At 35.4% G+C, this 26,372-nt stretch overlaps 1 protein-coding gene across 2 annotated transcripts; it reads left to right on the top strand.

Moving 5' to 3' along the window:
- Positions 1 to 441: 441 nt before the first annotated feature.
- LOC122014807 (protein RNA-directed DNA methylation 3-like) lies at positions 442 to 26,210 on the top strand. Of its 2 annotated transcripts, none has more exons than XM_042571241.1 (20): positions 442 to 764; positions 7,083 to 7,303; positions 7,388 to 7,543; positions 11,406 to 11,564; positions 11,661 to 11,744; positions 14,911 to 14,978; positions 15,076 to 15,393; positions 15,476 to 15,524; positions 15,599 to 15,754; positions 16,280 to 16,405; positions 16,478 to 16,550; positions 16,626 to 16,784; positions 16,865 to 16,901; positions 16,993 to 17,060; positions 17,297 to 17,369; positions 20,607 to 20,665; positions 22,329 to 22,415; positions 22,516 to 22,629; positions 22,721 to 24,442; positions 24,522 to 26,210. In XM_042571241.1, the coding sequence occupies exons 1-20, from the start codon at positions 527 to 529 to the stop codon at positions 26,015 to 26,017; spliced, it is 5,463 nt and encodes a 1,820-aa protein (XP_042427175.1). In that variant the 5' UTR covers positions 442 to 526; the 3' UTR covers positions 26,018 to 26,210. The 2 variants fall into 2 exon arrangements, with proteins under 2 accessions (XP_042427175.1, XP_042427174.1); XM_042571240.1 differs by having other exon boundaries at positions 22,329 to 22,439.
- Positions 26,211 to 26,372: the final 162 nt, after the last annotated feature.

Genomic DNA, 26,372 nt, shown 5'->3' with positions numbered 1-26,372 from the left:
TATGCAACAAAACAAGGACAAACATAGAGTCAGGTTGAGAATTCGAGAATAGTTTACTTTATCGTGAACTTTGCAGCAAAAGGTGAAATCTTCGTGCTAGGGCTTTCATCGATTGGACCTACGGTCATTATAAGAGAAATAAATCGTAGCACCCGAGTTAACATGGACCTGAGCTAATATGAGACGGACCGGGTGACATACAAGGATAAGAAATTTATTCACCCGTTGTCACTGAGTTTCGATCCGACGATCTCCTAGTAGCAACTTCCGCCCCATGTTATTTGGGATGACCCACGGCTCTACTTTATCGTGAACCGATTCTATTGCAAGTTGTCCAGCCGCTTGGAATTATTTTATACCGTACGATACATGACACGTGGTAGGATCGTTTATGGTTGATCAATTCCTCCGGCACTACCCACCCATAAGTTACCCTCGAATCTCGATTAATGTGAAAGGGTAATAAAACGGAGCAGCAGCACACGGCGGTGATCATTTTCTATCTCTTCGTCCCAGACATAGGGTCATGGCTCTCAAAAGGAAGGGAAAGCAGGTCGCCGGAAAAGCTCCGGCCACGGTGGCTGACGGTTCTTCTTCTGGAAAGAGGAAAATGACCGCTTCCGAGAGCTCAAACGGAGGATCCAGCAAGAGGAAACGGAAGCGCTCCGGGGTCCTCCAGTTCGTTGACGACGTGGCTGCCGAAGCCGACTCAGACTATGAGAGCGATGGGGATCTTGAGATGGAAGAAGAAGATGAGGACGAAGGTATAATATCGCAACCCTTTTCTTGTACATTTCTCTTCTAGGGTTTCTGATCTGTTGGTTATACATGGTCTCTGAGGTTTTTGGAGTTTTGGTAGTTTTGTCTTGTGGTTCTGGAAGTCAAATGATGGGTTTTGCGTTGGTGGTAAAGCGGTGTAAAATCATCATCAAATGACACTAAAGTTTTTCCAATTTCTTGCTTATGGTCTCTTGAGTTAAGTATATTTGTAAGATGCCTTGAACCTGTTTTTCTGAGCTACTTTGTTTAAATGCGTTTTGTATCTTTATTTTAGTGCATTTTAGCAAAATCCTTGTCCATGTTCGACTGATATCACATATTGTCGCTATTATGTTTTGATATTTGTTTCTCAATGCGGCGTTTGATGGTGTCTTAGTTGAGTTAGTTGCGTTTTTCTTGTATGGACATTATGTTATTGTTTACTACAAGGCTTTTTGTTCAGTTTAACACGCTAATCTCTTTTGAAATTCTATTGTGGTCTTGAATCCACTATTATCTGTATGAAGGTTGTCTGGCTAAGGAGGTAGTGACCATTTTGCACTTCTCCATTCCCAAAACGATGGAAGCATGCTCATTTCTTTGAAGAGTATGTGTTTAAGGATTCAGACAGAGATCAAGCTCAACATTTGTTGCACTGCCATAGTACACTAAGAAAATGAATAAAAATAAGCGTTGATATCCATTGAGACTGTACCAAGCAGTGTACTGCTCCTACCATCTGTTATCCCAACTGTGCTAATCATGCTTCCTGTGGGCAATTCCTAACTAACAACGCAAAACTAGTGTCTTTCTTTTAGTCATCTCTCAAGACCATGAATGTTGTTTGCACAGAGTGGCAAGGACGGGTTTTAAATGCTATGAAGAACATAATCACATTTGACCAGCTACTTTTTTTTAGCTTCATGAGAATATCTGATTGTCTGTTGGTACCCTATCCTAGTATTGCACATTAAATCCAAGTTCCTTTTCTAGCTGCCTGTAAATTGTCCTAGTCTGTTATTATTGAACATGTGTTGGCTAGATTTAGTGAAACCCTATGTTGCATGGATACGGATATGGGTATCGTATCGGATACGACACAGATACAGCGATACGATTTTTTTTTAAAATATAAGACACGATACGGCTAGGATACAACGATTATAAAAAAAAAAATTATATATATATATATATATATATATATATATATATATAGTATTAAAAATTAGAAATCCTAAAATAGAAAATCATGTTTATATTACATCAACCATACTATCCATTACAAACAAAGAGTAAACATAACAAAATGCAACACACCAAATACATCTTAAACAAGTAAAAAAAATCAAACATCCATATCAGTCTCATCACGAACACCACCTTCGTTAGTAAATATGACTGATTCCAATTCATGTTCATCAAGAGACAAATTGGCAATTTCAAGGATAGCAGCACCCACCATGTCCATGGAATCAAATCCATATACTCCAACATCCCACATCTTACTTTCTCCTTCATTATAGTGTGAGTATCTCCTAGATAAAAGACGAAGATTATAATGAACACATACCAAATCTTTCTCTCTTTGTGGTGTTACCTTGTTCCTCTTCAATGAGTGTATGAAATTGTAGGTGCTCCAATTTCTCTCACAAAAAGAGGAGCAATTTCTCTCACAAGTAGAAGAAGAAGAAGAAGATGGATGACCAAGTAACTTTAAAGCTAAACTATGAAGAGTTGATGTAGAAGCACAATGAATAACCCACCACTTAGTTGGAGACATCAAACCTCGATCACGCATTGAATCATTATCAGAAAAATCATCAATGGCCTATGAAAAAGAGGCAAACTCTTCATTAACACTTCTTCGTTCAGATGAATTGGAGTAATATCTTTCAATGCACTTTTTTCCTTTTCCTTGAAACTTTGATGTCCCTATGAGGAGGAAGACGATTTGGAGATTCTTGGAGCCACTCATGGCCTTAATACCTATATAAAAAGATTGATAGTTTAACATCATTCATGAACTAATATTTCTAATTTGCTAAAATTTAAAAAGTTAAAATTTTTTAGAGCTTTACTTTGGATTCAAAGATTGCGCCAAACAATGTAGAGGCGCATTGCTTTTATTCCATCGCTCCACTAGAATATTATGAACAACCTCATAAAACTTTGAATCTTCATTATGGGGCCCCTTTGAGATAGCAACTTTCATTTTCTCTATCATTTCATCCCGCCATTCATAGACTAAATGAAGACAAGGTTGATCAATATCTACTTTCCTTAGCATAGCATAAATTGGACTTGTGAAAGCAAGTATATAATCAATCTTTTCTCAAAATTGATCATCCAATATCTTGTACTTCACTACTCTAGCCTTCACTACATCATCCTCCTTGTACAAATCCCATCTTTCACTAGTCGTCATGTTTTCAAGACATTTTTTTGATTTGTTTTAACCTTTTAAGCATAATGATCGTGGAAGCAAATCTAGTATCCACAAGTGATAGTATCTTCAAGTTTGAGTTATCGTTGAACATCGATAATCTCATATTGTGATTCATGATAAAATTCTTGATCATTGAAGCATCATTTGCTACTTCTGCTATCCACTTGCACTCATCAAAGGCTTCTTTGTTTTGTAGAGAGTCAGTCGGTGCACAAATATTCTTCAAAGAAAGATTCAATGTGTGCACAACGCAAGTAGTCTAAAATATGTGTGGGTACTTTGCCTCAACGAGTAACCTGGCTCCTTTGCAAACAGGAGCATTATCGGTGACCACTTGGACAACATTTGATGTCCCACTTCTTTTATGACATTAATGAGCAATTTAGAGATGAAAGCTTTATCCTTGTACTCACCTTCACAATTTATCGCCTTCAAAAACATAGGATCACCTTCACGCACGACCATGATATTAATTAGCAGTCTTTGCACATCCGATCACTCATCACTACAAATACTAACTCCCTTTTGTTTCCAAGCAGCTTTTGTTGGCTCCAAAAGCTTTCCAATATGAGCTTTTTCTTTTTGAAGAAGTGAAGTTCTCAATAAATTGTATTCATGTGGAAGATAACCTGGAATTGTTCGTTGAGTAGCCAAATTGAAAACCCGAACATAATGAGGATTCCTAGCAATATTGAAAGATAATCCCCTGGTGTTAAACAACCTTGTAATTTCAGAGTGGAGCTCATCTTTGGCATTCAAGTGAAAAGCTTTTTCAAGCGGGCCAAGTGGTCCTTTCCTCTTCTTTGTTGGATCATCATTTTGTAAAATACCACTAGAACAAAATGAGGATTTTGAAGCCATATTTGATGATCCAGATGATGAAGGCAACGAAACTTCTTTCTGTTTAGAATTCTTCTTTTTGAATTCTGCATCGTCAATAAGCTGTTGCATACGTTTCATTTGATCCATTGTAACAACCGTACAACCAGCAATTCCAACACTTTTTTGTTTTAACAGGTGTGCTTTCACCCTTGAATATGATCCTTTGCACACTTTACTACATATATTGCACGACCAAGTGACATTTCCTCCTCCAACTACCTTTTCCACCTTGGTTACAAATTTTCACAAAGGAGGATAATCATCAACATCCTCCGTACAACCAGCAATTCCAGCACTTTTTTGTTTTAACAGGTGTGCTTTCACCCTTGAATATGATCCTTTGCACACTTTACTACATATATTGCACGACCAAGTGACATTTCCTCCTCCAACTACCTTTTCCACCTTGGTTACAAATTTTCACAAAGGAGAATAATCATCAACATCCTCCTGTGCACTTTCATTTTGAAAATTTTCCATAGCAAATAGGCTGAAAATAACAATTAAGAAGCAGCAGAGAGGGGCCTATTGTTAAATTTACCAGAAACTTACCAAAAGCAAAAACAAATTCGTGATCTCAGAAGAAAAAAAAAAGTAAATTTACCAAAAAGAGGACAGCAACGGGGGGCGACGGCGGGCTGCTGCTGGGCTGCTGCTGCTGCGAAGCGGTGGGCGGCTGCTGTGAAGCGGCTGGCGGCTGCTGCAAGCAGCAGTGGGCGACGGAGAGAGGCGTAGACGTCGCGATGAAGAAAGGTTGCATCACAATGAAGAAAGAATTGGGAGCAGGGAGTAAATTAGTGTTTTTTTCATTTTAGTAAGTAGTCCTTAGAATTTTATTGTTTTTCAATTTTACCCTCGAAATAATTAATTTTTTTGCAATTGAGCCAAAACGTATCCGGAAACGTGTCCCATCCATGCCCTAGCCTTATCTGACTGGTCAAACTTTAAAAAGTCAACAACACATTTTTTTAGTGTCCGGCACGCGAATTTCCGTGTCGTGTATGTGTCCGACACTTCCAAAAAAAAATATTTTTTGGAGTGTCTGTGCTACACAGGTGAAATCTATTTATGTGATATTTATTGGCCCTTCTGATACTGAACACAAACAAATCAAATGTGAGTTTTTTTTTTAAAAAGAATTTGGTGTTGACCTCGAGATGTCTGCACACCACATTCTATGCGATATCATTCCCGTTTTGTGGCTGTAGCAACAAAGTTAAACCCTTCAAATAGTGCAGTTACATTGATTTGGATCTCTGCAAATTGACACAAAATCCTTTGGATTTAACTTGCTCACTCCTAGACCAAACAACTGGCCACAATATGAGAATTTTAAGGTGGGTGAAATATTATAAAGAGATTGAAGAATAAAAAAATAGAGGAATTTATGTCGATGGTTTTTGCATATACTAATTGTTGAGAGAGGAAGATACAGAGAATAATGATTAGAAACTAGTTAGATGTAATGGATGTTACAGTAGAACCAATCCTTTATTTTTATGGCTAAATTTTCATCTTTAATCTTGTAGTTTATCTAATTGTGCAAGTTGGTAATTTTTCTGGTCAATCATAATCTCTGGGCAATGATTTACTTTTTTTTTGTCATGTACTTTAACCTTGAGTTGTTACTTATAATCATGGTTTGAAATTTTATGTTGTTTTGGGCGACACGAAGAAATATACCATTTGGGTAAGTTACTAGAACTAGATAATGATTGGCATTGACAATCTCTCTTGTGCTATCTATGTTGATAAGTATCCTGCCGTGCCTACACTTGGTATGTTTCAGCATATTTAAGTAATATTTTTTTTTGTTTTTTTAAATTTTAATTTGATTGATTCTTTAATGTAAGATTTTTTTTTAAAAGTAAACAAATTAAATGGAATAAGAATATAGGGGAAATATTTGCGTAAATTTATCTTGACATACATTAAAGTAAAATTAAATAAAAATCATTTTCAATCTAACTATTTAACTGATATAATTTTACTAACTGATGTGGTTCTGTAAAGTGAAAAGTTGAGTGAAAGAGGGTTAAGTGACTAAATAATTTATCTCAACATGCTTTAGTACATGTCAAAGTGTGCCGAGCATTGGTATGGATCTTCTTTTCTTTCTTGCCAAAAGATTAGAGTCGTACCTAGTGCAATAAAATTTTAAATTGGCCATAGATAATATTTATACTTTAGATTTTAGTAGTAAATAAAGTGAAAACATAATAAAGAGGTAAGATTCATCTAGTTTCATGTTGGTATTTTTGGACGCCAGACAATTGTTGGCACATCAAAATGCTGTATTGGACTATTCATAGATCAAAAGTCCAATATGGAGCGATGCTTTAAACCTTGCTCCCATCAAATGCATGACATTGACACTGATTTTACTATTTGGTATTAGCAAAATGTAATAGTTGAGATGCTTAGAATATTTTATAATTTATTGCTCTAAAATTTTAATTTAAATATTTTTAAAATGTAATCTCTCTCTCTCTCTCTCTCTCTCTCTCTATATATATATATATATAATGTTGAAGGGGAGCTTTGGCGTAATGGTAAAGTTGTTATTGTGTGATCTAGAAGTCATGGATTCAAGTCTCGGAAACAATCTCTAGTAAAATAGTATAAGATTGAATACAATAGACCATTCCCAGGATTGTGCACTGGCCGGAGCTTCGTGCACTAGCTTGCCCTTTATCTTTTCTAAATGTGTAGATTTATTCTGAAGTAAACAAGTCAAGTGAATGGGAATGAGGATCATAGATGTAAAATATATTTAAATTCACCAAGGCACACTTATGAGTGTCTATATATGGAAACTGTATCATTTTTGTTGGAGACCAAAATTTTGGCATGACACAAGATTTTAAACCTTTCATATAATATATAAATTTTGTAAATTCTATTATTCATTATTGTGGTTAGTTAAAGGAATCACTGGTCTTTTAGAAGAGTTTGCTGTATCTTTTATTTTCTCAGCTTGCAATCCATTTCACAGATAATTTCAAGTTGGAGAATGAAAAACTTGGAGTTGGAAAGTCTCATCACCTTCCATTTTTAGTAAAAGAGGAGGAATTGAGTGGTGATGAACTTGAAGAGCTTATCAAAGAACGGTATGGACCTGGTTCGGAGCATGTCATACACAATGATAATCCTATTGAATGTGAGGACAAGGAAGTTGGAGAATTAGGTATGCCCATCTGGAAAGTGAAATGCATGGTAAGTTAGAATATCTTCTGATTATACCAGTATTGCTAAAAATGTTTGCCCTCCCAAGTGCACTTTGCAATTGATTACTTTCAGGTTGGGCGCGAACAGCAGATGGCTTTCTGTCTGATGCAAAAATATGTTGAATTGGACTTCTTGGAAGCCAAACTGCAGATTGTATCTGCATTTGCTCTTGAACATGTAAAAGGCCATGTTTTTTTTGAAGCTGACAAATTATCTGATGTTATGGAGGTACTTTTTTTTCTGAAGCTGAAAATTTTATTAGCACATTGATCACTTGCATATGGTTTGGCTTGGTATTATATGCTATTTCTATCTGGTAACTCTACATTTGAATTTTTGATCTGCCTGGATCGTTTAATCAACCTAGGCTGCAGACAGTCAACTTCCCTAGGCTCCGGTATCTTGGCTCTCTTTCTAAAAGGGGCGCCTAATGGTGACTGCCTAGTAACTAGGTGGCTGTCGAGGCTGCGTTTTAGAACAACAGTGAAGATGTAGGGACCTTGCTATAAATCATATTGCTTGAGACTAAGGATTGCAAATCTGACTATTTCTCAGTCGTGACATAGTTCAGGTTGTTGATTGCAGGATTTGAGTTGGAGACATTTTTGGACACAAGCAAAGAATGCTGTTGGTAGTGGAACTGGAGAAGTGGATGAGGGACATCATTTCTGGGTATCAGGTTAACTGAAAAGAATTGTCAACTTGTGAATGTGGCGGATGCAAATGTGGCAGTGACAGTTGGCGTTGTGAAAGAAATCAAGAATGAACAATTTCGTATTAAACATATTGTAGAAGGTGGTGCAGAGATATTTAACGTAGTAGATGTCATTCTTAGAGTTCGTCTTCTTGAAGAGAAAAGATGGGGAGTGAGGGATAAGCCTAAGAATCAAATCTCTCTCTTATTTTCTTTGGCGATTTACCAAAAGGAACACATGTTTTTGAATTGATCAAAAGGCACACTATACTTTGGTAATTACCAAAGGGCACACCTTTTCCGGTTTTACCCTTATGCCAAATCTGATTATTTTTTTTTTTTTCCTTTCCTCTCTCTTATACATGCAACCTCTCTTCTCTTTCTTTTCCTCTCCTCTCTTTCCCCTCTCTTTGCATGCATGCATAACTATTGTGGTGTGCTTTTTAAAAATAGCACAACTTAATTACATTATCTTTCGACGCCACCACATGCCTAATTTCTCGGAGATTAGGACCACGTTGGGGTTTAGAGGTATTCTTCTAATAACATTTAAACGCCTGGATAAGCCGAAATAAGTAATGAAGGGCACTGTTGGATTTTTTGTAGCTTCATAAATCCATAGGACTTACTATCGAGGTCCATCAGTGTATTTCAATCAAAATTCAGATGGACCTAGATAGGTGATTGGACCCATTTCAGATCATGTGGATTTCTGAGGTTACAAAGAGTCCAACGGTGTCCTCCATTACTTATTTTAGCTTTTTCGGAGGTGTTAAAATGTTATTGGAAGATTCGGTTTTAAATTCCAACGTGGATCCGTTGGGCCTCATATTAGGCCTAACCTCCGAAGAAGCCAAAATAAACAATGGAGGGCACCGTTGGACTCCTTGCAGCCTCAGAAATCAACATGACCTGAAATGAGTCCAATCGGACCTATCTAGGTCCATTAGTGGGGTTCGACCTAGTGAATTTTAAACCTGTGGGTTTCAATCGAAACCCATGGACCTGGGCAGGTCTGATTGCACCCATTTCATGGATTTATGAGGTTGCAAGGAGTCTAACGGTACCCTCTATTGCTTATTTTGGCTTTTCTGGAGTTGCTAAAATGTTATTGGAAGAATCAGCTCTAAACCCCAATGTGGTCTTGGTCTCCGAGAAATCAGGCTCGTGTTAGTGCCGAAAGATAATGTCATTAAGCTGTTGAATTGATTTTCAAAAACCAACACCATAATAGTTATGCATGCATGCAAAAAAAACGAGAGGAGAGAAGAGAGGTTGCATGCATAGGAGAGGAAAGAGAAGAGAAAAAGCCAAATTTGGCATAAAAGTAAAATTGGAAAAAGGTGTGCCCTTTTGTAATTACCAAAGTATAGTACACTTTTTGGTCAATTTTCTGCGTGTGCCCTTTGGTAAAATGAAGATGTATATTTGGAGAGATAAATTTAAGAATTTGTCTGCCAAAAATTAGATGGAAAATTAATTAACACTTGTGGATTAGAAAAAAGTGACCATCTTCATTTACATCCTTTTAGGGCGGCAACTCAAATGATAAATTTCTTTTGATCCCTCCCTTGCACTCTCTGTCTTTTTATATATTCGTCATATGTGAATTAGAAAAAAGTGAGCATCCCCTCATGTACATCCTTTTAAGGAGGCAACTCAAAGGATAAATTTCTTTTGATCCTTCCCCTCAACTTTGACTCTTTAGATATTCGTCCTTTTAATTTGCCATCACTTCATGGGAAACAAGGCCTTGGAGGGAAATTCATATGTGGATGATGGGGATTTGATGTGAGATTGAAGAAGGCTTTGGTGCCAAATTGATGCAGATTTATAGCATATGATGCCAAACTAGGAAGGGGAGAGAGAGGGGGCAGTGGAGGATTAGATATTATATCAAGGCAACATTAGGATTAGATATTCTAATGGTCTCTGTGAGAAAACTGCATGGTGAGAAAGAACTACATGTTAAAAGGACGTGAATTGAAGGTCATTGCCTTCATGCTAGTGGTTGGCCTAGGCAATCAATCACCAACCCAACATTAGATATTATATCGAATAGTATTATCAGGGCATACGAAGAAGAGCCTTGGCATAATAGTAAAGTTGCTACCATGTGATCTTGAGGTCATGGTTCGAGTCACGGAAACAGCTTCTCTGCATACAATATGTCCAATGTGTTCCGATCCTTCCTCGGGACTTGCATTGGTGGGAGTTTATGCATCGGGCTGCCCTTCCGTATTATCAAGGCATACAGGACTGCTAAAGCCTTTAAAGATGCAAAAACAAATAAGAAGTGCTGCTACAATAACCCCATAGATTTTGCACTGAAAAAAAATAGCCTTTGCACTCCAAATAGAAAAAATCAAAACAACTTAATGGGTATCATGGGGATTCGCTAATTGACTCATTCTTCAGTCTATTACATAAAATTTAAAAAAATAAGGAAATTTTTAGATTGTGAAGATGCCTTTGTATCAGTTGCTATTGGAATATGAGGCAATATTTGAAAGAAACGGCATCTTTGTTATGAGTCATCTCTTTCATGAGATTTGTTCTTGTTGAAACATGACGACTAGAAGATTAGATTATGGAATGCACTTGTTAGCTTTTACTTTGTGTTAGCTACATATATAACAGTTGAAATTGAATTTGGTATATTAATCCAAATACACTTATTTAACTTGTTATCTCATTGAAGTGGTAACTAGCCTCTGTATATATTTTCCGCTAATCTCCGCTTTAAGAATTGTTTTGGTGCAATTGGGTGTGAATTTATAGGTATTATATGTATAAATTTTATCTACAAGTTTTTTATATTCTTGTTAAAATTGGTCAATATTATTTAAGTATAAGAAGTTTTATATTATTAATCTAGCCAAGTTATTGGTTTTAATTTTCATAGAACTTGAAGCAATGTTATTGAAAATACCAATGTTATTGAAAATACCAATGTTATTGAAAATACCACTAAAAACATCCTAAAGAATCTAAAAGTTATTTATAGTATTTTGCAAGACATTTTGTTGCAATTTTGATGTTTGGATGGTTTTTATATATTATGATGTTTTGATTTGTTCTAAAAGTAAAATGAACTATTTTTAAAATAATTTAATAATTTTAGTGTTACCGGTTCTCTCATAATTTTTTTGTTTGCATTGCAGTTTTTAGCCTAGAAATAGCCAAAATTTGGTTAAATATCTTGTAATATATTTTAATCGTATCAAATTGAACATATGCAAAATGAATGTGGCACCTTTCCTGATCCAACATGCCTTATTTTGTCATTCATTTAATCCATGATTATTAATCTTCTTTAGGGCCTACAATATTTCTCCTTTTTCTAAGTTTTACTCTAGTTATATGCTGTATGTGCTCAGAATGTTTTATATGCAGGCATGCAAAGGGTTTTGTAATATCTATCCAAGTAGAATCAATCTTGTCCCAAGAAATGAAGTTCCTAACTTGCTTACTAGCTCGAATAAATTATCTGAAGTATCTGAAGGTGCATGGGTTCGATTGAAGAGTGGAAAATATAAAGGGGATTTAGCAAAGGTTATATGAGGTTCTTTTTGCTTTTTTTACCTTTGAAACTCATGAAGATTTTCATCACTTCTTGGTACTGATAGTTTGTCTCATGATTTTTTGTAGGTTATGGACGTTGATGATAAACTTAAACAAGTAACCATAAAACTGATCCCAAGAATTGACTTACAAGCTATTGCGAAAAAATTTGTAAGTGAAAAATAGTTTAATCTGTTTCACTTGAAACTTTAGTGGTCATTCCTGTCTTTATATATATATATATATATGGATAAATTTGAATATTATACTTAATTTATAACAAATCTTTTCCGTATGACATTTTTTGTCCTTGAAAGATTTAGATGTGCTTGGTTTTGAGGCATTGAGTGGTTAATGCATCCTAGATGTTTACAATATTTGATTCTGATATGCATGCACCTTAAGATTGACTCCTTACTAATAGTCTTAATCTGGCTGACCTAGTGCTATTATGCTATGTTTCCTATCTTTTATTCTTCAAAGGATCTTTGTCAAATAATTGGTCTAGGTAAATGTCAATGCAATAGAGTTGTCACCTGATAGATGGTCTGTTATAGTGGAATGGAATACTCCAAAGAGAGAAGATATTCAGCCTTTCAGATGTCTTTATTATTATTGAGATACTATTTAATGATTTATGATAAGGGTAGCCCTCCCAATCTGTAGGATCCATTTGTATTTACAAATTCAGATTAGGCTTGCTAGACTGGTAACTAGTTTATTAAAACTATTGCCTTGTGGCAATGGCTGTGTCCATTATAAAGCCTGAAAGATTTCTACATTTCTTCTACATGAGCTATCCCTTTGATTAAGTAAGTTCAGTAACTTGGTATTGATTGATGACTAATATGAGAGTCCATAATGTTGCTGTAATCCAATAATACTTGTGCACAGGCCATAGCCTTGGCTGTTGGATGTTGCAATCTTGCTTACTATTGTCTTGCTTTTATCGATTTTATCTATTTCTATGAGTATCAACTGGCTAAAATATTGGATGGGGAGAACAAGAAATAATTGCATCATACCTTCACACCATCCATGCTTGTTGACAGATTATTCCCAAGTTGAACATTTGGAAATGATGTTATCATTGGTTTCTCATATTACGTTGTCTTTAGTTACTTGGTTAGAGTTATTGATTTAACTAGGGCTTCAACAATAAAATTTCCATCTGAATGGAAATGCACTTGTGTCTGAATTTTGTATCCGTTATTGAGCCATTGCCAAATAATTCAACATTTGAAACATGAATGGGTGAAAATAGTTAATTAATATGTTTCCTAGTTTTAGCTTGCTGGATTATTGAAGTAAACCTTCTAATGCCTTTCTTAGTTCTGTAAGAAAATTTCTTTCTTGATTTTGTGCCTCTTTCTTGTTTGTAGGGTTTTATCATATTTGCATAAGTCAAACATACAATCATGTTTATTTTCAAAGAGTTGAAAAAAAATCTGTATTTTCTATTAACATTTGAACCATGTATTTCAACATTTGAAACGTGAACGAGCAAATAGTTAATTAATATGTTTCCAAGTTTTAGCTTGCTGGATTATTGAAGTAAACCTTCTAATGTCTTTATTGATTGTGTAAGAAAATTTCTTTCTTGATTTTGTGCCTCTTGTTTGATTGTAGTTCTTTGTCATATTTGCATTAAGTCAAATGTACAAACATGTTTATTTTCAAAGTTGAAAAAATCTATATAATCCAAGGTTTAAAATCTCGACCCATGTTTCGATCCAGACCGGAACGATATGATTTTAGTATCGTATCGTGCCATGCTAATACAGTTTCGGTATATATATATATAGTAATTATTTGATAAATATATTTATTGTGTATAATTTTAAAATAAGTTGTATATTGATTTTATATAAGTTCTTCATTATTAAATAACTTAATATTATTAGAAAAAATAATTAAATATATATATTTTAAAAAAAATTGATCTATCAATAACTCGAATTAAAATTAATATATCATAGTATGTTACACTAATATTAAAAGAAGTGACATGAATCAGATGGAAGCATTCTTGTAATATTTTACTTAGATAACCTTTATAGTTCTCGGTCTAAATTAAATAATCATAATTTTATAAATTAATATAAAATATTATTTTATATATAATAATTATATAAATTAACTAATTAATACTTTAAATAATACATATTTAAAATAGTAAAAAAAATAGAATATCAATTAAACATTAAAATAGTAAACAAATACAAAATAATTTTAAAAAATCAGAATATAAATTTGATTTATTAGAATTTTATAATTTTTTTTAGAATTTTTAAATAAAATTTGAAACATTAAAAACAATTTAAGAATATTATTTAATGAAATTTATTATTTGTTTCAATTAAAAATATTTTTTTTTATATTTTATTGAGATAATTTAATTGAGGTTACTGAAAGTCTTTTTTAAATATCACATTTAAGTAGGACTTGTTTAATTTATTTAAATTAAAATATTAATTTTGCATAGTAAAGCCCCAACACCCGCGCGCGTGCCCGTGCCTACGTCGCCCCCGACTCCTCGCGAACGGCGCCGGAGGCGTCCGGCGATGCCTATGGCAACACCGGAAGCATTCGGCGGCGATGCTTCTGGCGGCGCCGGAAGCGTCTCGCATCGCTTTTGGTGGTGCCGGAAACACCCCGCGACGCTTCTAGTGGCGCCAGAAATGTCGAGTTGCAATGCCTCCGGTGCCCGCGACGCTTCAGGCGCCCACGACGCCTCCGGCAACACCGGAAGCGTCTAGCGACGCATCCTTGCCGCTTGAGACGATTGTCCGTAATGTGCCGATTTCGCCTCCCTAGTAGAACGGTAAAAACCGTCCGTGCCGGGCAGCATGGAAATCTGGAAAAATGTTTCAATTTTATATGCAAAATAATCATTAACTTCCCTAGACCAGTCCTCACATGGTTCATGATTGCTCCTCATTTGCACGCTCTTGGCTGTCAGCATAGACAGTTGTTTTTTGAAATTTACTCTTGTTCTTTAAATTTAAAATATCTTATGAGTAGATAATACCAACTGTTCTATGCTGCCTGCTGTCTACCACTGTGCACTAGGACTCATGTGCAGATAGTATCAAATATCAATGTAATTTTGCACTTGTTTATTTGTTGCTCCACTGGACAATTTTCTGGGATGTGAAATTGTGTATGCTTTCTGAAGATGTTAAATTGTTAAATATTTTCTTTTAGTTGATTGTTACAATTATCTCAGTTCTTCAGGTCTAAATAATTGGTGAAATGATCATTTTAACAGCATTTTGCTAATATCCTTCTTCTGTGTGCTCTGATAGCACGCTAACAATTGTCACTGATCTCTCAGGGTGGTGGCATCTCGTTAAGGCTGGCTGCAGTCCCTGCACCTCGGTTGATTAGTTCCCATGAACTGGAGTAATTACTTTCCCATTTTTGATATCTTTGAGAATTATTTCATAATTCCTTCAACTGATATTCTAAAGCCAAACCTATCTATCTATCTATCTATCAGGGCCTTCAGACCCCATATCGTCGACAAACGTGATCGTCAAACTGGAGAATGTTATGAGGTGCTTGATGGTATGATGCTGAAAGATGGTTACCTGTACAAAAAGGTTTCAATTGGATCATTAATCTCGTGGGGAGTTCAACCTACAAGTAGTGAATTATTGATGTTCACTGAGGTAACTAAGCATACAGATGTGGACTTAAATTGGTTTTCAAGCATTTATGGTACACACAAGAAAAAACCAGTAACTGAATCATCAGAGGATAAAACAACCAATGTCATGGAGAATGGGTACAATCTCCATGATCTTGTTTTGTTTGGGTGAGCCATGTCAGATTTTTTTTTAGTTTTTCAACTTTGAACTTTACAATATTGAGCTGTAAAAGCTTTCTTGTTCTGCCAGGCGAAATAATTTTGGTGTTATTGTTGCTTTTGAGAAAGATTGCCTCAAGGTAACATGCTGGTGTGTATAAACCTTTGCCCTTCTGCATTACTAGTATTTACGTACTTACCTTCATAATTTCAGATACTAAGAGGAGATGCTGAGGGATCAGAAGTGATGTCTGTTAAAAGTGAGGACATAAAGAAATCATGTGATGATAAAATGTTTACAGCTTCAGATTCGACTGGAAAAACTATATTCATCAAAGACATCGTCAAAACCTCTGTTGGGCCTTCAGAGGTAGTACATTTTTATTGCTTGAATTTTCATATTACCATCTAACATTAAATGTTGTTGATAAATTGATTGTTCTGGGGCTTTGTTGATAATGAAGAAAGATTGTTTCGTCGATGAAATGTAAGTTTAATAGTAAATGTTAATCATTACTGTTAACATAGATTGTTAATGAAGTGGTTATCATGGAAATGTTCTACAGTTCTACACTATGCTTTGTTGTGTTGATTGTTGTATGTGTGGTCATTTTATGGCGTATATCATGGTGTGGTGTTTATTTGAACGGGAGTTTCTAGTTTCATTGTAGTAATGGTAGATTATGCAACAATATTTATTCATATGAACCAGCAATGTCCATATTTTATGGAGTGCCTATAATCTTGATAGGCTAAACTGGATGAGTATGCTTTCATTAGCCCACTCACTGTATCTTTAAGGTTCAGTTGAGGGACCATTGAGCTTAATATAATGCTCTTTGATTTTTTTCTGTTTTCTTTCTTAGTTCTGGTGTTATTTGATTTTCTTTGGCAGGGTAGAGAAGGAATAGTGAGACATATGTACAGAGGCAAACTTTTTATTCAAGTTGAAAATGAATTAGAGAATGATGGATTTTTTTGTGCAAAATCCAATGCGTGTCAGAAAACTAATGAGGGAAAGGTGTGTTATGTTATATTAGGTTTGTGTATTATATGTGGATTCTTCATCTGTGTTTTTTTTTTCCACTTACAGGTAAAGGAAAATTTGAAATTTTCCTCCCTTGAATCACCTACAATGCCACAGGATGAAGAAAATATTACTCATGGTTGTATGAAAAATATACTTCCATTTATCTTATAGATGAAAATGCCATTTTTATAATCTTATCTCCCACATGCAGTCAACCGAGGTCGTCGCAGAGAATATGACCATGTGTTCTCTATTGGTCAAAGCTTGAGGATCAGGGAAGGCCCGCTAAAGGGATACCTTTGCCGTGTGGTAGGCATTTATCGCTCAGATGTCACAGTTAAGCTTGATTCTCTAGGGAAGCTTATTACAGGTTTGTAGAAAGTATGAGTTCAGTGCATTTGAAGCTTCTATGCATCTATTCTCTGACATTGTCTAATGATGTTAATGCAGTCAAGGATACATCTCTAGCAGTACCACGAGCACTGGGGTATATGCTATTTGTATAGATTTTTTTTTTTTCACCATTTTGTTTACATGAGTCATTCTTCTTCTCATGTTATGGCTCTTTGGATGAATAGGGTTAATTCATCTGCACATACGACTCAGGAACTTGATAATTTTGGGCCTCAAGCAATTATTTCTGCAGGTGTTACTCTATATAATACTTTTTTTTCCTGATTATGCCCCAAGTTGAAATGAGTTTTGGTTTTTCCGTTACTTCAACTCATTAGCTTGTGTTGAAAAGTTGAAGTCAGTGCAGCTATTTGTTTTACTTGTTTCTTAATTCTCCTTTCTAACTGTTTATGCCTTTTAGATTACAAGAATTATTTACTTTATCATATTGCATAAGTACAAATGCTGAAATGCTTGTTGATTTTATAGCCGGTACATCTGGAGAAACATCAAGGCAAGCAGAGAAAAGTTCATGGGAATCTATGGTGCCTTCATTTGATAGGTTAGTGTGGATATCCTTTTATAATGTTTCCTTTTCTGAATATTAGTGATATAGCCTCAGCAGTTAGCATATTGCTTAATGGAGTGCTAAAATTTATGTAGCCAACCCCAATTGCTTGGGACAAATATGGATGCTGATTAGCGTTGTAGATGGCGGTAGGCTGTGGCAGAGCAGTTAGCGACCGCGTGTGAAATTTTTTTTAACTCTAAAAAAACTTAATCTAAATATAATAACTAAAAATAAAAATTTTAATCTAAATATATTTTTTAATATAAAAATAATAATTTTTAATATATATATTAAATTAATAGAATAATTTTATTAGTCTACAATTAAATCTATTTAAATTATTCCAATTATAATTGGGAGTTGATTAAAATTATTAATCGATTAAACCCTAAGTTAAAAAAGAAAAACCTAAGTTTTGTTTGGCGTTTTGGTTTCTGCTCGTGTTGAGCGACGGGTCCGGATGCGTCGCCGGACTCGGGCGATGTGTCCGGATGTGTTCCCATGCGATGCCTTTGGACTTGCGTCGTGGAGGATCGAAACGATTGTATTTAGTGAGATTTCAATCCAAAATATACAAAAGCCTAATCTAATCACGGTTTACAATCTTGACCCACGTCGAGGTTTCGATCCAAGATCGAAAACTATATTTAATTATTTTTCTAACCATATTAAATTGTCCAATAATTGAGAATTTATATAAAATCAATATACAATTTATTTTTAAATTATATACAATAAATATATTTATATATAGTAATTATTAGATAAATATATTTATTGTGTATAATTTAAAAATAAGTCGTATATTGATTTTATATAAATTCTCAATTATTGGACAATTTAATATGGTTAGAAAAATAATTAAATATAGTTATTCGTTTAATTAATTATTAATTTAAATAATATATATTTAAAATAGTAAAAATATCAATTAAACAGTAAAATAATAAAAAAATAAACTATAAAAAAATTATCATAATATAAATCTAATTTGTTAAGAAAAATTAGATTTTTTTTTAAGTTTTAATGAAATTTAAAATAATAAAAAAATATTAGAATATATTTCATTTAAAATATTAAAAAATAAAATTTCAGAATATTAATTAATTAAGTAAAAAATAATTTTAAATATATTTTATTGGGATAATTTAATTAGAGTTTATAAAAGTCTGTTTAAAATATCACACACCTTGGGAATTGTTTAAATTAATTAAATAAAAAAAATTTAATTTAACACTGTAAAAACATCTCTGCCTGTGGGGGATCCTGTGACGCTTCCGGTGGTACCGAAGGCATCTTGCGGCGCCGAAGGCGTTGCGGAACACTTTCGGCACAGTCAGAGGCGTCCCGAGATCCCCCCTCCCCACGCAGTCGTCCACGCCAAGCGAAGCTTTGGGGCACGAGGTGCCGGTTTCACCCATTCGAAGGAACGGTAAATATTGTCTGTGTTGCTCGGCATGGAACGACATTTCACTCCATGAATCTAATGACAATAGCAGGCGAAGGCGATGGCGATGGCGATGGCGGTGGCGGTTGGAGGCGGAAGGAGGTCAGTTTAACCTATGTTGACTTTGACCGCCTAAAATGCCGCCTTTGACAAAAGTGGTACGGTTGATGTCCGTCTCTTGCCTAGGCCTGCCTTAGCCACCATTTAGATGAGGAATTAGTATCCTCAAATATGCTTTGCTTGAGGGATTGCATCACTTATGTCTGCCTCATTGAAATGGAGGATTGTGATTAACTGCAAAATTAACTTGGAGAAGCTTGATAACTGTGGGAAGTTAAATCATCATATGATTATACCTTCCTAAATTTTTAAGTGTCCCATGGATGCGAGTTAGTGTCAATGTAGTTGGAAAACCCCTTTGCAGTTCACTTGAAATGTTTCATGTATATGTCGATAAGCGTTGGCTTTGTGCATACTAAGCAAAATCAGCCTATTTGATATGAATTGCCTGAGTTGCATTGGTATGAGCAAAATGACTGACTTGATATTTTTGAAAAATTAATATATTATAAAAATTGAAGAGAAGTTCAGAAAAAGTATATATTCAAAAAAATTTAGCTAGAAACTAATTAAATTACATTAGAAAATTAATGAAATCTATTAAAATTTGATAAATTTTGAGATGACTTTGAAGAATTGGCTGATTTACATTAGAATATTAAAAGTATAAATTTATTATTGGCTATAATCTATTTTATTATTTATTATTTTTATATTTATATAACATTATTTGTATACTGTATTATTAGATTTTACTTTTCTGGTTGAATGAAATAATTTTCAGTTGATTGGAAGCATTGGAAAGATGATCATTGAACTGGAAGTTTTTTCTAGTTGATTGAAACATATAACTGTTGGAGTTCCATGTTCATATTGGAGAACAATTTTTAGAACTTGGGACTAAGGTGGGGACTATATAAGCTTTTGGAGAGCTTTTGTGCACTAAAAACTTCCAAAAAATGCTCAGAAATAGTTCTGTGCTTAAGCTAATTAAGTGGTTAAAAGATCCAAGAGCTTGAGTGAAACTTGAGTTGAAGGCTTCTTCAACATCTCAAGCTCTTGTTAGTTTACTTTATTTTATTTTTATCTTTATTGTATGTGGGATTCATTGATAATTGGACACTGTTTGTACACCCATTTAGCTGGCCATACGAGGTCTGACACAAACTATGCAGTGCACTGTAATCTTCTGAAGTAACTTGTAAAGGGAAAGTTTACTATGCAAGTCCATATTTAGCAATATATTGGTTCTCTAGTTGCAAATGCACATCTGTGTCATTTTGTGCATCGTAAACTTTTGTTTCTCCTTACAGTAACAAGAGGCAAATGGTTACTTTGAATGTTTAACATGCATTCTTAATATGTGGAGATTAGTTTTACTAATGGAACATTTATCAAGGGTGATGATAAGTAGGCGTGTTTTTTTGCCAAATTTTCCATTATTAAATAATCTGTTTTCAGTCCCTTTTAAATTTTCTTTAAAGCATTCTTGGTTTTTGCATGCTGTTTTCCCTCTGTATCATGCATGTTTTTATTTTGCCCACAAAAATTCATGCGAAACAGAAGAATACACGTATGTGTTGTGCCATTAGATTTCCTTTAAGCATCTAATTTTTGTATGCTTTTCATCTATATGGCATGGATGATTTTTATTTAGCCAACTAGGCATGCGAAACAGCAGAAGACAGCCTCGTTTCATTTTTATGCTGTATTTTTCTCAGGGATTCTTGGCAGACCTTTTCTACCCCCACTCACACAGGCATGGCAGATAATAAGAAAGGTACATTGATTAACTAGCTTGTGCTTATATAAGTCACATTTCACTACACTTATTTTAGTTTTCTTTGATGGGTTATGAATTTTGGAAGTACCATGCAATTGACTATAATGAAACCATGTGCAGATACATTTGAGCTTGAATAGTTAGTTGTTCATTATAATTAAGTTTTTCCTCACACTTAATTTAAGCCTTATTCTACTTTTTCATCTCCTTTAGATGAGATTTAGAAGCTGTGTAACACAGATTTTCATGCTTTGCATATGGCCGAGGTTGTGCCTATCATCAAAAATATTTGATCAGTGAGTAGGAGCCGGTAGATATTATGCAAACCTTGAAGTTGCATAATATTTACTCAAATCAGATCTACCTCAGCCTAACTAGAGGTGTTAATTTGTTGAGCATGTTCGTTAGGTGCCTTGGATGGACCAATGGTCCAATGAATAGCCTGGCCAGAGCATGCTGCTCATGAGTGTTGTCCTGGGCTTGCCGGTCCAACTATTTCAAAATATTTTAAATTTATTTTAAAAATACTAAAAGATTAATAAAAATATTTTTTAAATATTGTTAAAAATGATATTTATTGTTAAATATTATTAAAAATATTTAATTTACTGTGCTGTGTAGGACTGCCCCACAGGTGGCCCACCCCAATAGTCACCTCTATGCCTAATCTTAATTTGTTACAAATTGTTTGACTAAAATGAAACTTGTAATCATTATCTCTGGGTTTTTTACTCCTATTTTTACAAAATTATGTCAATATGTGATGATTTTGTCCACCACAAATTTGACGAATGATGTTTCAATTTGGCAAGCTCAGTTGTATGTTAAAAAGTTTGTGAAGATTGATGGTTATGCTTTTTTACATATATAGGTAAACTTTGATGTTTAAAATTTAATCCCAGATGAGATTCAAATGTTTGGTTATTTTGAAGGATTTGAAGCTGAATTTCATACTGTAAATTGCACGTTTAGAGTTTGTTTATAATGAAATTGTTCCTGAATCTTTAACTAGACATGTTTATTTCTGGAATTATTTACTCACAGAAGAGTATCTGTATTTTTCTGATTACATTATACTAGTACTTAATATTTTGTCAATGTCAATTATCTTTCTGAAGCTATTAATTTAGTTTCTGGTTAATTAAGCGGACAAATTAATCCTGGTACAAGAGCCTGGCTGCCTTTTATTTTTAATGACATAAATGCTGATTCATATAAGTCCCAGAAAGTGGTCAGGCGTTGCTGGAATAGGCAATGTATTGGCCTGAATCTAGGTCAACTGGACCTGCAACAACTGCATCCATAGTTAAAAATGCAGTGCTATTTTTACTCCGATGGAAAGGTAACTAGGATTAATGTTTAACGACAAATCTGAAACAATCAACAAATGTGTTATCTTTTATATGTACTTGTTTTAACAAAAGTATTCCATCACTATTATTGATTTTCTCATCTTGCATATATTGTTGTGCAACATATGTTTCTAGTTGTGTATGACCTTTTTGGCATACACTGTATCTTTAGTGAATGGAATAAATGTAAGTTTAAATTTTGTTATGATTTGTAGATATAAGTTGTTTTTCTGAATTTCCTTTTTTGCTCTAATATTCATCTGCATTAACATGAACTAATTGTTCTTGTTTCTGCATGTCATAAGCAGGAGTGGAAGAGGATCCTTGGGGAAGTAAACTGGGAACTATGATTAAAAATGATACAGATGAATTTGGTAACACAACGGACAACTGGGGTAAACAACCTATTCCTAATAGGGGTAGGCTTGAACCAATTCTCTCCCTATTTTAACTTTATTTATTTTTACTTGATGTTTATTGGCCAATATTGAACAGATGAAGGACAGAAATCTGATCCTTGGGCTAGTACGATGCACACGACTAAACAGATAGCATGTGACTCTAGTGAAGCTCTAGATGGATGGGGTAAAGCAACAAACTCATTCACTGGTGAGAAAGAACAAACAATCCTTTCTATTTGTGTCTGTTTAGTTCTTTAAAATTTAAATATTTATACCCATGTATTTCTAATTTGGTCAAGAACTTGGAGCTGATTCTTGGAGTAGTAAAGTGACATGTGCTGACAAAACAGAAGATGATTGGGGAAAGTCATCTAGTTCTCGTGTTCATGAAAAAAGCCAAACTTGTGATAACAGTATTGTAACAGATGATCTGATGAAATCAAAAATTTCCAATAGTAATGCTGGTGGAAGCTGGGATATGGAAGGTGGTAAAAAGGACAATGCATTTTCTTGGTGTAGCAAAGGAAAAGAAAAACTGAATAGCGAGGAAGATACCTGGAGCAAACCTGCAACATCTCAAGAAAAAATCAACCACAGCTTTGATAATAGGACTACAGTAGAAGACGGATGGGAAACTGCAAAATTTTCTAGCAGTAATGCAGATGGAAGCTGGGATATAGAAGGTCCTAAAAAAGACAATGCATGCTCTTTGGACAGCAAAGGAAAAGAAAGTTTGAATTACAATGATACTGGGAGCCAACCTGCAAAATTTTCTATCAGTAATGCGGGTGGAAGCTGGGATATGGAAGGTGCTAAAAAGGAAAATGCATGCTCTTTGGACAGCAAAGGCAAGGAAAGTTTGAATAACAATAATGCTTGGAGCCAACCTGCAAAATCTCAAGAAAAAATCAATCAGATCTGCAATGACAAGAACAATGTAACAGCTGGATGGGAGATGTCAAAACTTTCTACCAATAATGCTGGAGGAAGCTGGAATATGGAAGGTGCTAAAAAGGATAGTGCGTGTTCCTGGGACAGTAAAGAGAAAGGAAATAGTGACAATGATTGCTTGATTCAAGCTGCAAAACCTCAAAGAAATAATGAAAGTTGTCATGATCAGGCTAATGATACTGATGGATGGGAGAAGTCAAAACATCCCATCGATTATGCTGGAGGAAAAAGTAATGCATGTTCCTGGGACAGCAAAGGGAAAGTGAATAGTGAAGATGTGTGGAGCAACCCCGCAAATTCTCAAGCAAAAGTGGACCAAATATGTGATGCTTCTGCTGGCTGTTGGACACAATCTGATAAAAGTTTACATGAAAAACAGAAGGTGAGGTCTGAAGAGGATTCTTGGGGCAAAAGTGTAAAACCACAGGTGGAAGTCAGTGATGTTTGGGGCTCTGCTAAAGCTGAAAAAGTGAATTGGGATAGTGGAAATGGATCTCAGGTTGGTGGATCGAACAAGAACACTAATTGGGTTCAAACATCTACATTAGAAATAGATAGGGAGAAAAATGATGAAGATGGTGAACAGAATAACTATGGGAAGAATTTTAACCAACAAAGAGATATTGATGGGACTACTCAAACTAATTGGGGAAGAGGAAGAGGTCGAGATGGCTCGAAGGGAAGTGGTGGTTTTAATGAAGTTGATAATGAGCAAACATGGTCTTCTGGTATTGAAGAAGGTAGATCTAGAGGAAGAGGACACTATGGACAGTCTGGAAATAGTAGGGATGATTTTCATGGGGCACATACTAGTGCTCAGGTTCATAGTTGGCGAAGAGATAATGGTGATTCTCAGACTACAGCCTGGAAGAATTTGCAGAGTCGTGGCAATGAATCCATTGCAAAGGATCAAACGTCTACTTGGGCAAATGAGAAAAGTGCAGGAAAAGATAAATGGCCTGATGGAGGAGATGGTAAGAATGATGATGAGCCTGGATGGAACACAGTAAAAGCTTCGGATACCAAGCAAATTTCTGGATGCATCAACGTCGCCACAACAAAAACAGAAGGTTGAGTAGAAACATTCAAAGGTTTATGAATGATATGGATTTTCAATTGTTTTTAATGCTTAAGTTTTTTTTTTCCCAGGAAATTGGGATAAAGCAAGGTCTGATGAGGCCTTTGATAATTTAAGAAAGAGTTCTGGTATACCTAACTGGGATTTAGCTGAAAGTAGCACTGAAAACCCAAAAGATGTCAGTTTGGATAAAGTCAGTAACTGGAATAACTCAGAATATGGCCCTGATAAATCAAATTCTTGGGACATTAAGGGCAAAAGTAAAATTGCAGGAGATTGCTGGGGTGAAACTAATTATCAAGAGAGGATAGATGATGTTGATAATTGGGTAAGCAATTCAAGACAAATTAAGGAATCATCAACATTTCCTAGCAAGGATCAAACTAGCAGTTGGGCTGCTCTACCTTTGGCAGGCATGGCCAAAGATTCTACTGTCCAAGTTAGCAACTGGGAAAAAGTAAAAGATTCTTCAAGTGCCACTGAAACAAGAGGTTGGGACCAAGCAAGATCTTCTGAACATAGTGAACATGGTAACTGGAATAGAGGGAATTCTTTTGGTGAAGAAACTGGTAGCGATTGCCAGAAAAAATCTGGCGACGGTGGTTATGGCTTTGGTAGGGGAAGAGGGAGAGGCCAAAACAATTGGGACAGTGAAAATAATCAAAATAATAGTAGCATGGTGAATCCAATGGGTCAGGGTGGATATCAAAGATCTAGTTGGGGAAGAGGAAGGGGAGGAAATGTTGATGCTGGTGGTGATCAACAAAGACCATGGAAGCCCTGGAATGACTCTGATGCTGGCAGGGGATCTGGTCGAGGAAGAGGAAGGGGAGGAAACGATGATGCTGGTGGTGATAACCAAAGACAATGGAAGCCCAGAAATGAGTATGATGGTGGTAGGGGATCTGGTTGGGGAAGAGGAAGGGGTAGAAATGATGCTGCTGATGGTGATCAACATAAGCAATGGAATCGCCGGTGTGATTCTGATGCGGGTTGGGGAAGAGGTAGGGGACAAAACAATGATGCTGGTGGAAATCAACAGAGACAATGGAATCACATGAATGATTCTGATGAGAGCAGGGGGTTTGGTCGTGGAAGATTTGGAAGTCATGACAATTTAGATGGCGGTCGACATGGTAGAGGTAGAGGTCGGGGAAACAACTTTGGAAACAATAATGGTGCTGGTGGTCGGGGTCCTCAAGCTGGGTTTTTCTCTTCTGGCAGGAACAATGACCAAAGAAACTTTGGTGACGGATCCTTTATGGGAAATTCTGGATCAAAGTGGGGTCCAGATGAGAACAAAGGTTGTTCCACTAACTGGAGCAAGGATCAAGTAGGCAACTCAGATAACAGTAAGAAAGAAGAGAAATGGGGTAATGCTAATGAATTCAGCAGCAGTCAGTTTTCTGCTTGGAGTAACCAGCCTGGACAAGCCGATCTCAAAGTGGAGGGAACATGGGAAAATTCGCAAGATGCACCAGTTGCGGGTGATGAAGGAAACGGTTGGGGAAAAGCTGCTGGATCTTGGCGCAAAAACGAGGGAAGTGGAAGCAAGGGAGGATGGTAAGTTGATGTTTTTCTGAGTCTTTGTTCATAAATCTGGTGTATGCTGGTAGATTGTCTGTTTCAATGCCAGTGCAACTGTTTTAAAACTCATGTAGCACTTGTTAACTTCGTCTGCATCAAATCTTCGTAACACCTCTACATTCACGGTGGCATGCATAGATTCTATTGCTCGTAGAGCTTAATTTTTTATTTTATTTATTTTGTTTTGTGGTTGAAAATGATGGCAAATGTATCTTACCATTCAAATTCCTCGCAAGCCCTGATCGTTGCATCTTCCTCGAGGACTCTCATGGTTTGTTCCCAGCCACCTTGATCTCAACAGTCTGCATGCTTGTCCTTAGCCATGGCTGAAAGAT

Source organism: Zingiber officinale, chromosome 8B (genome assembly GCF_018446385.1).
Source record: "Zingiber officinale cultivar Zhangliang chromosome 8B, Zo_v1.1, whole genome shotgun sequence".
NCBI lineage: Eukaryota > Viridiplantae > Streptophyta > Magnoliopsida > Zingiberales > Zingiberaceae > Zingiber > Zingiber officinale.
The sequence above is the reverse complement of the archived record's forward strand: the minus strand, read 5'-3'. Positions and strand labels throughout refer to the sequence as shown.

Coding starts and splice junctions, on each gene's coding strand:
- LOC122014807 (XM_042571240.1), top strand. CDS start 527: ATGGCTCTCAAAAGGAAGGGAAAGCAGGTCGCCGGAAAAGCTCCGGCC. Junction 11,565..11,660: donor ATAAAGGGGATTTAGCAAAG/GTTATATGAGGT, acceptor GATTTTTTGTAG/GTTATGGACGTTGATGATAA. Junction 24,443..24,521: donor CGCCACAACAAAAACAGAAG/GTTGAGTAGAAA, acceptor TTTTTTTCCCAG/GAAATTGGGATAAAGCAAGG.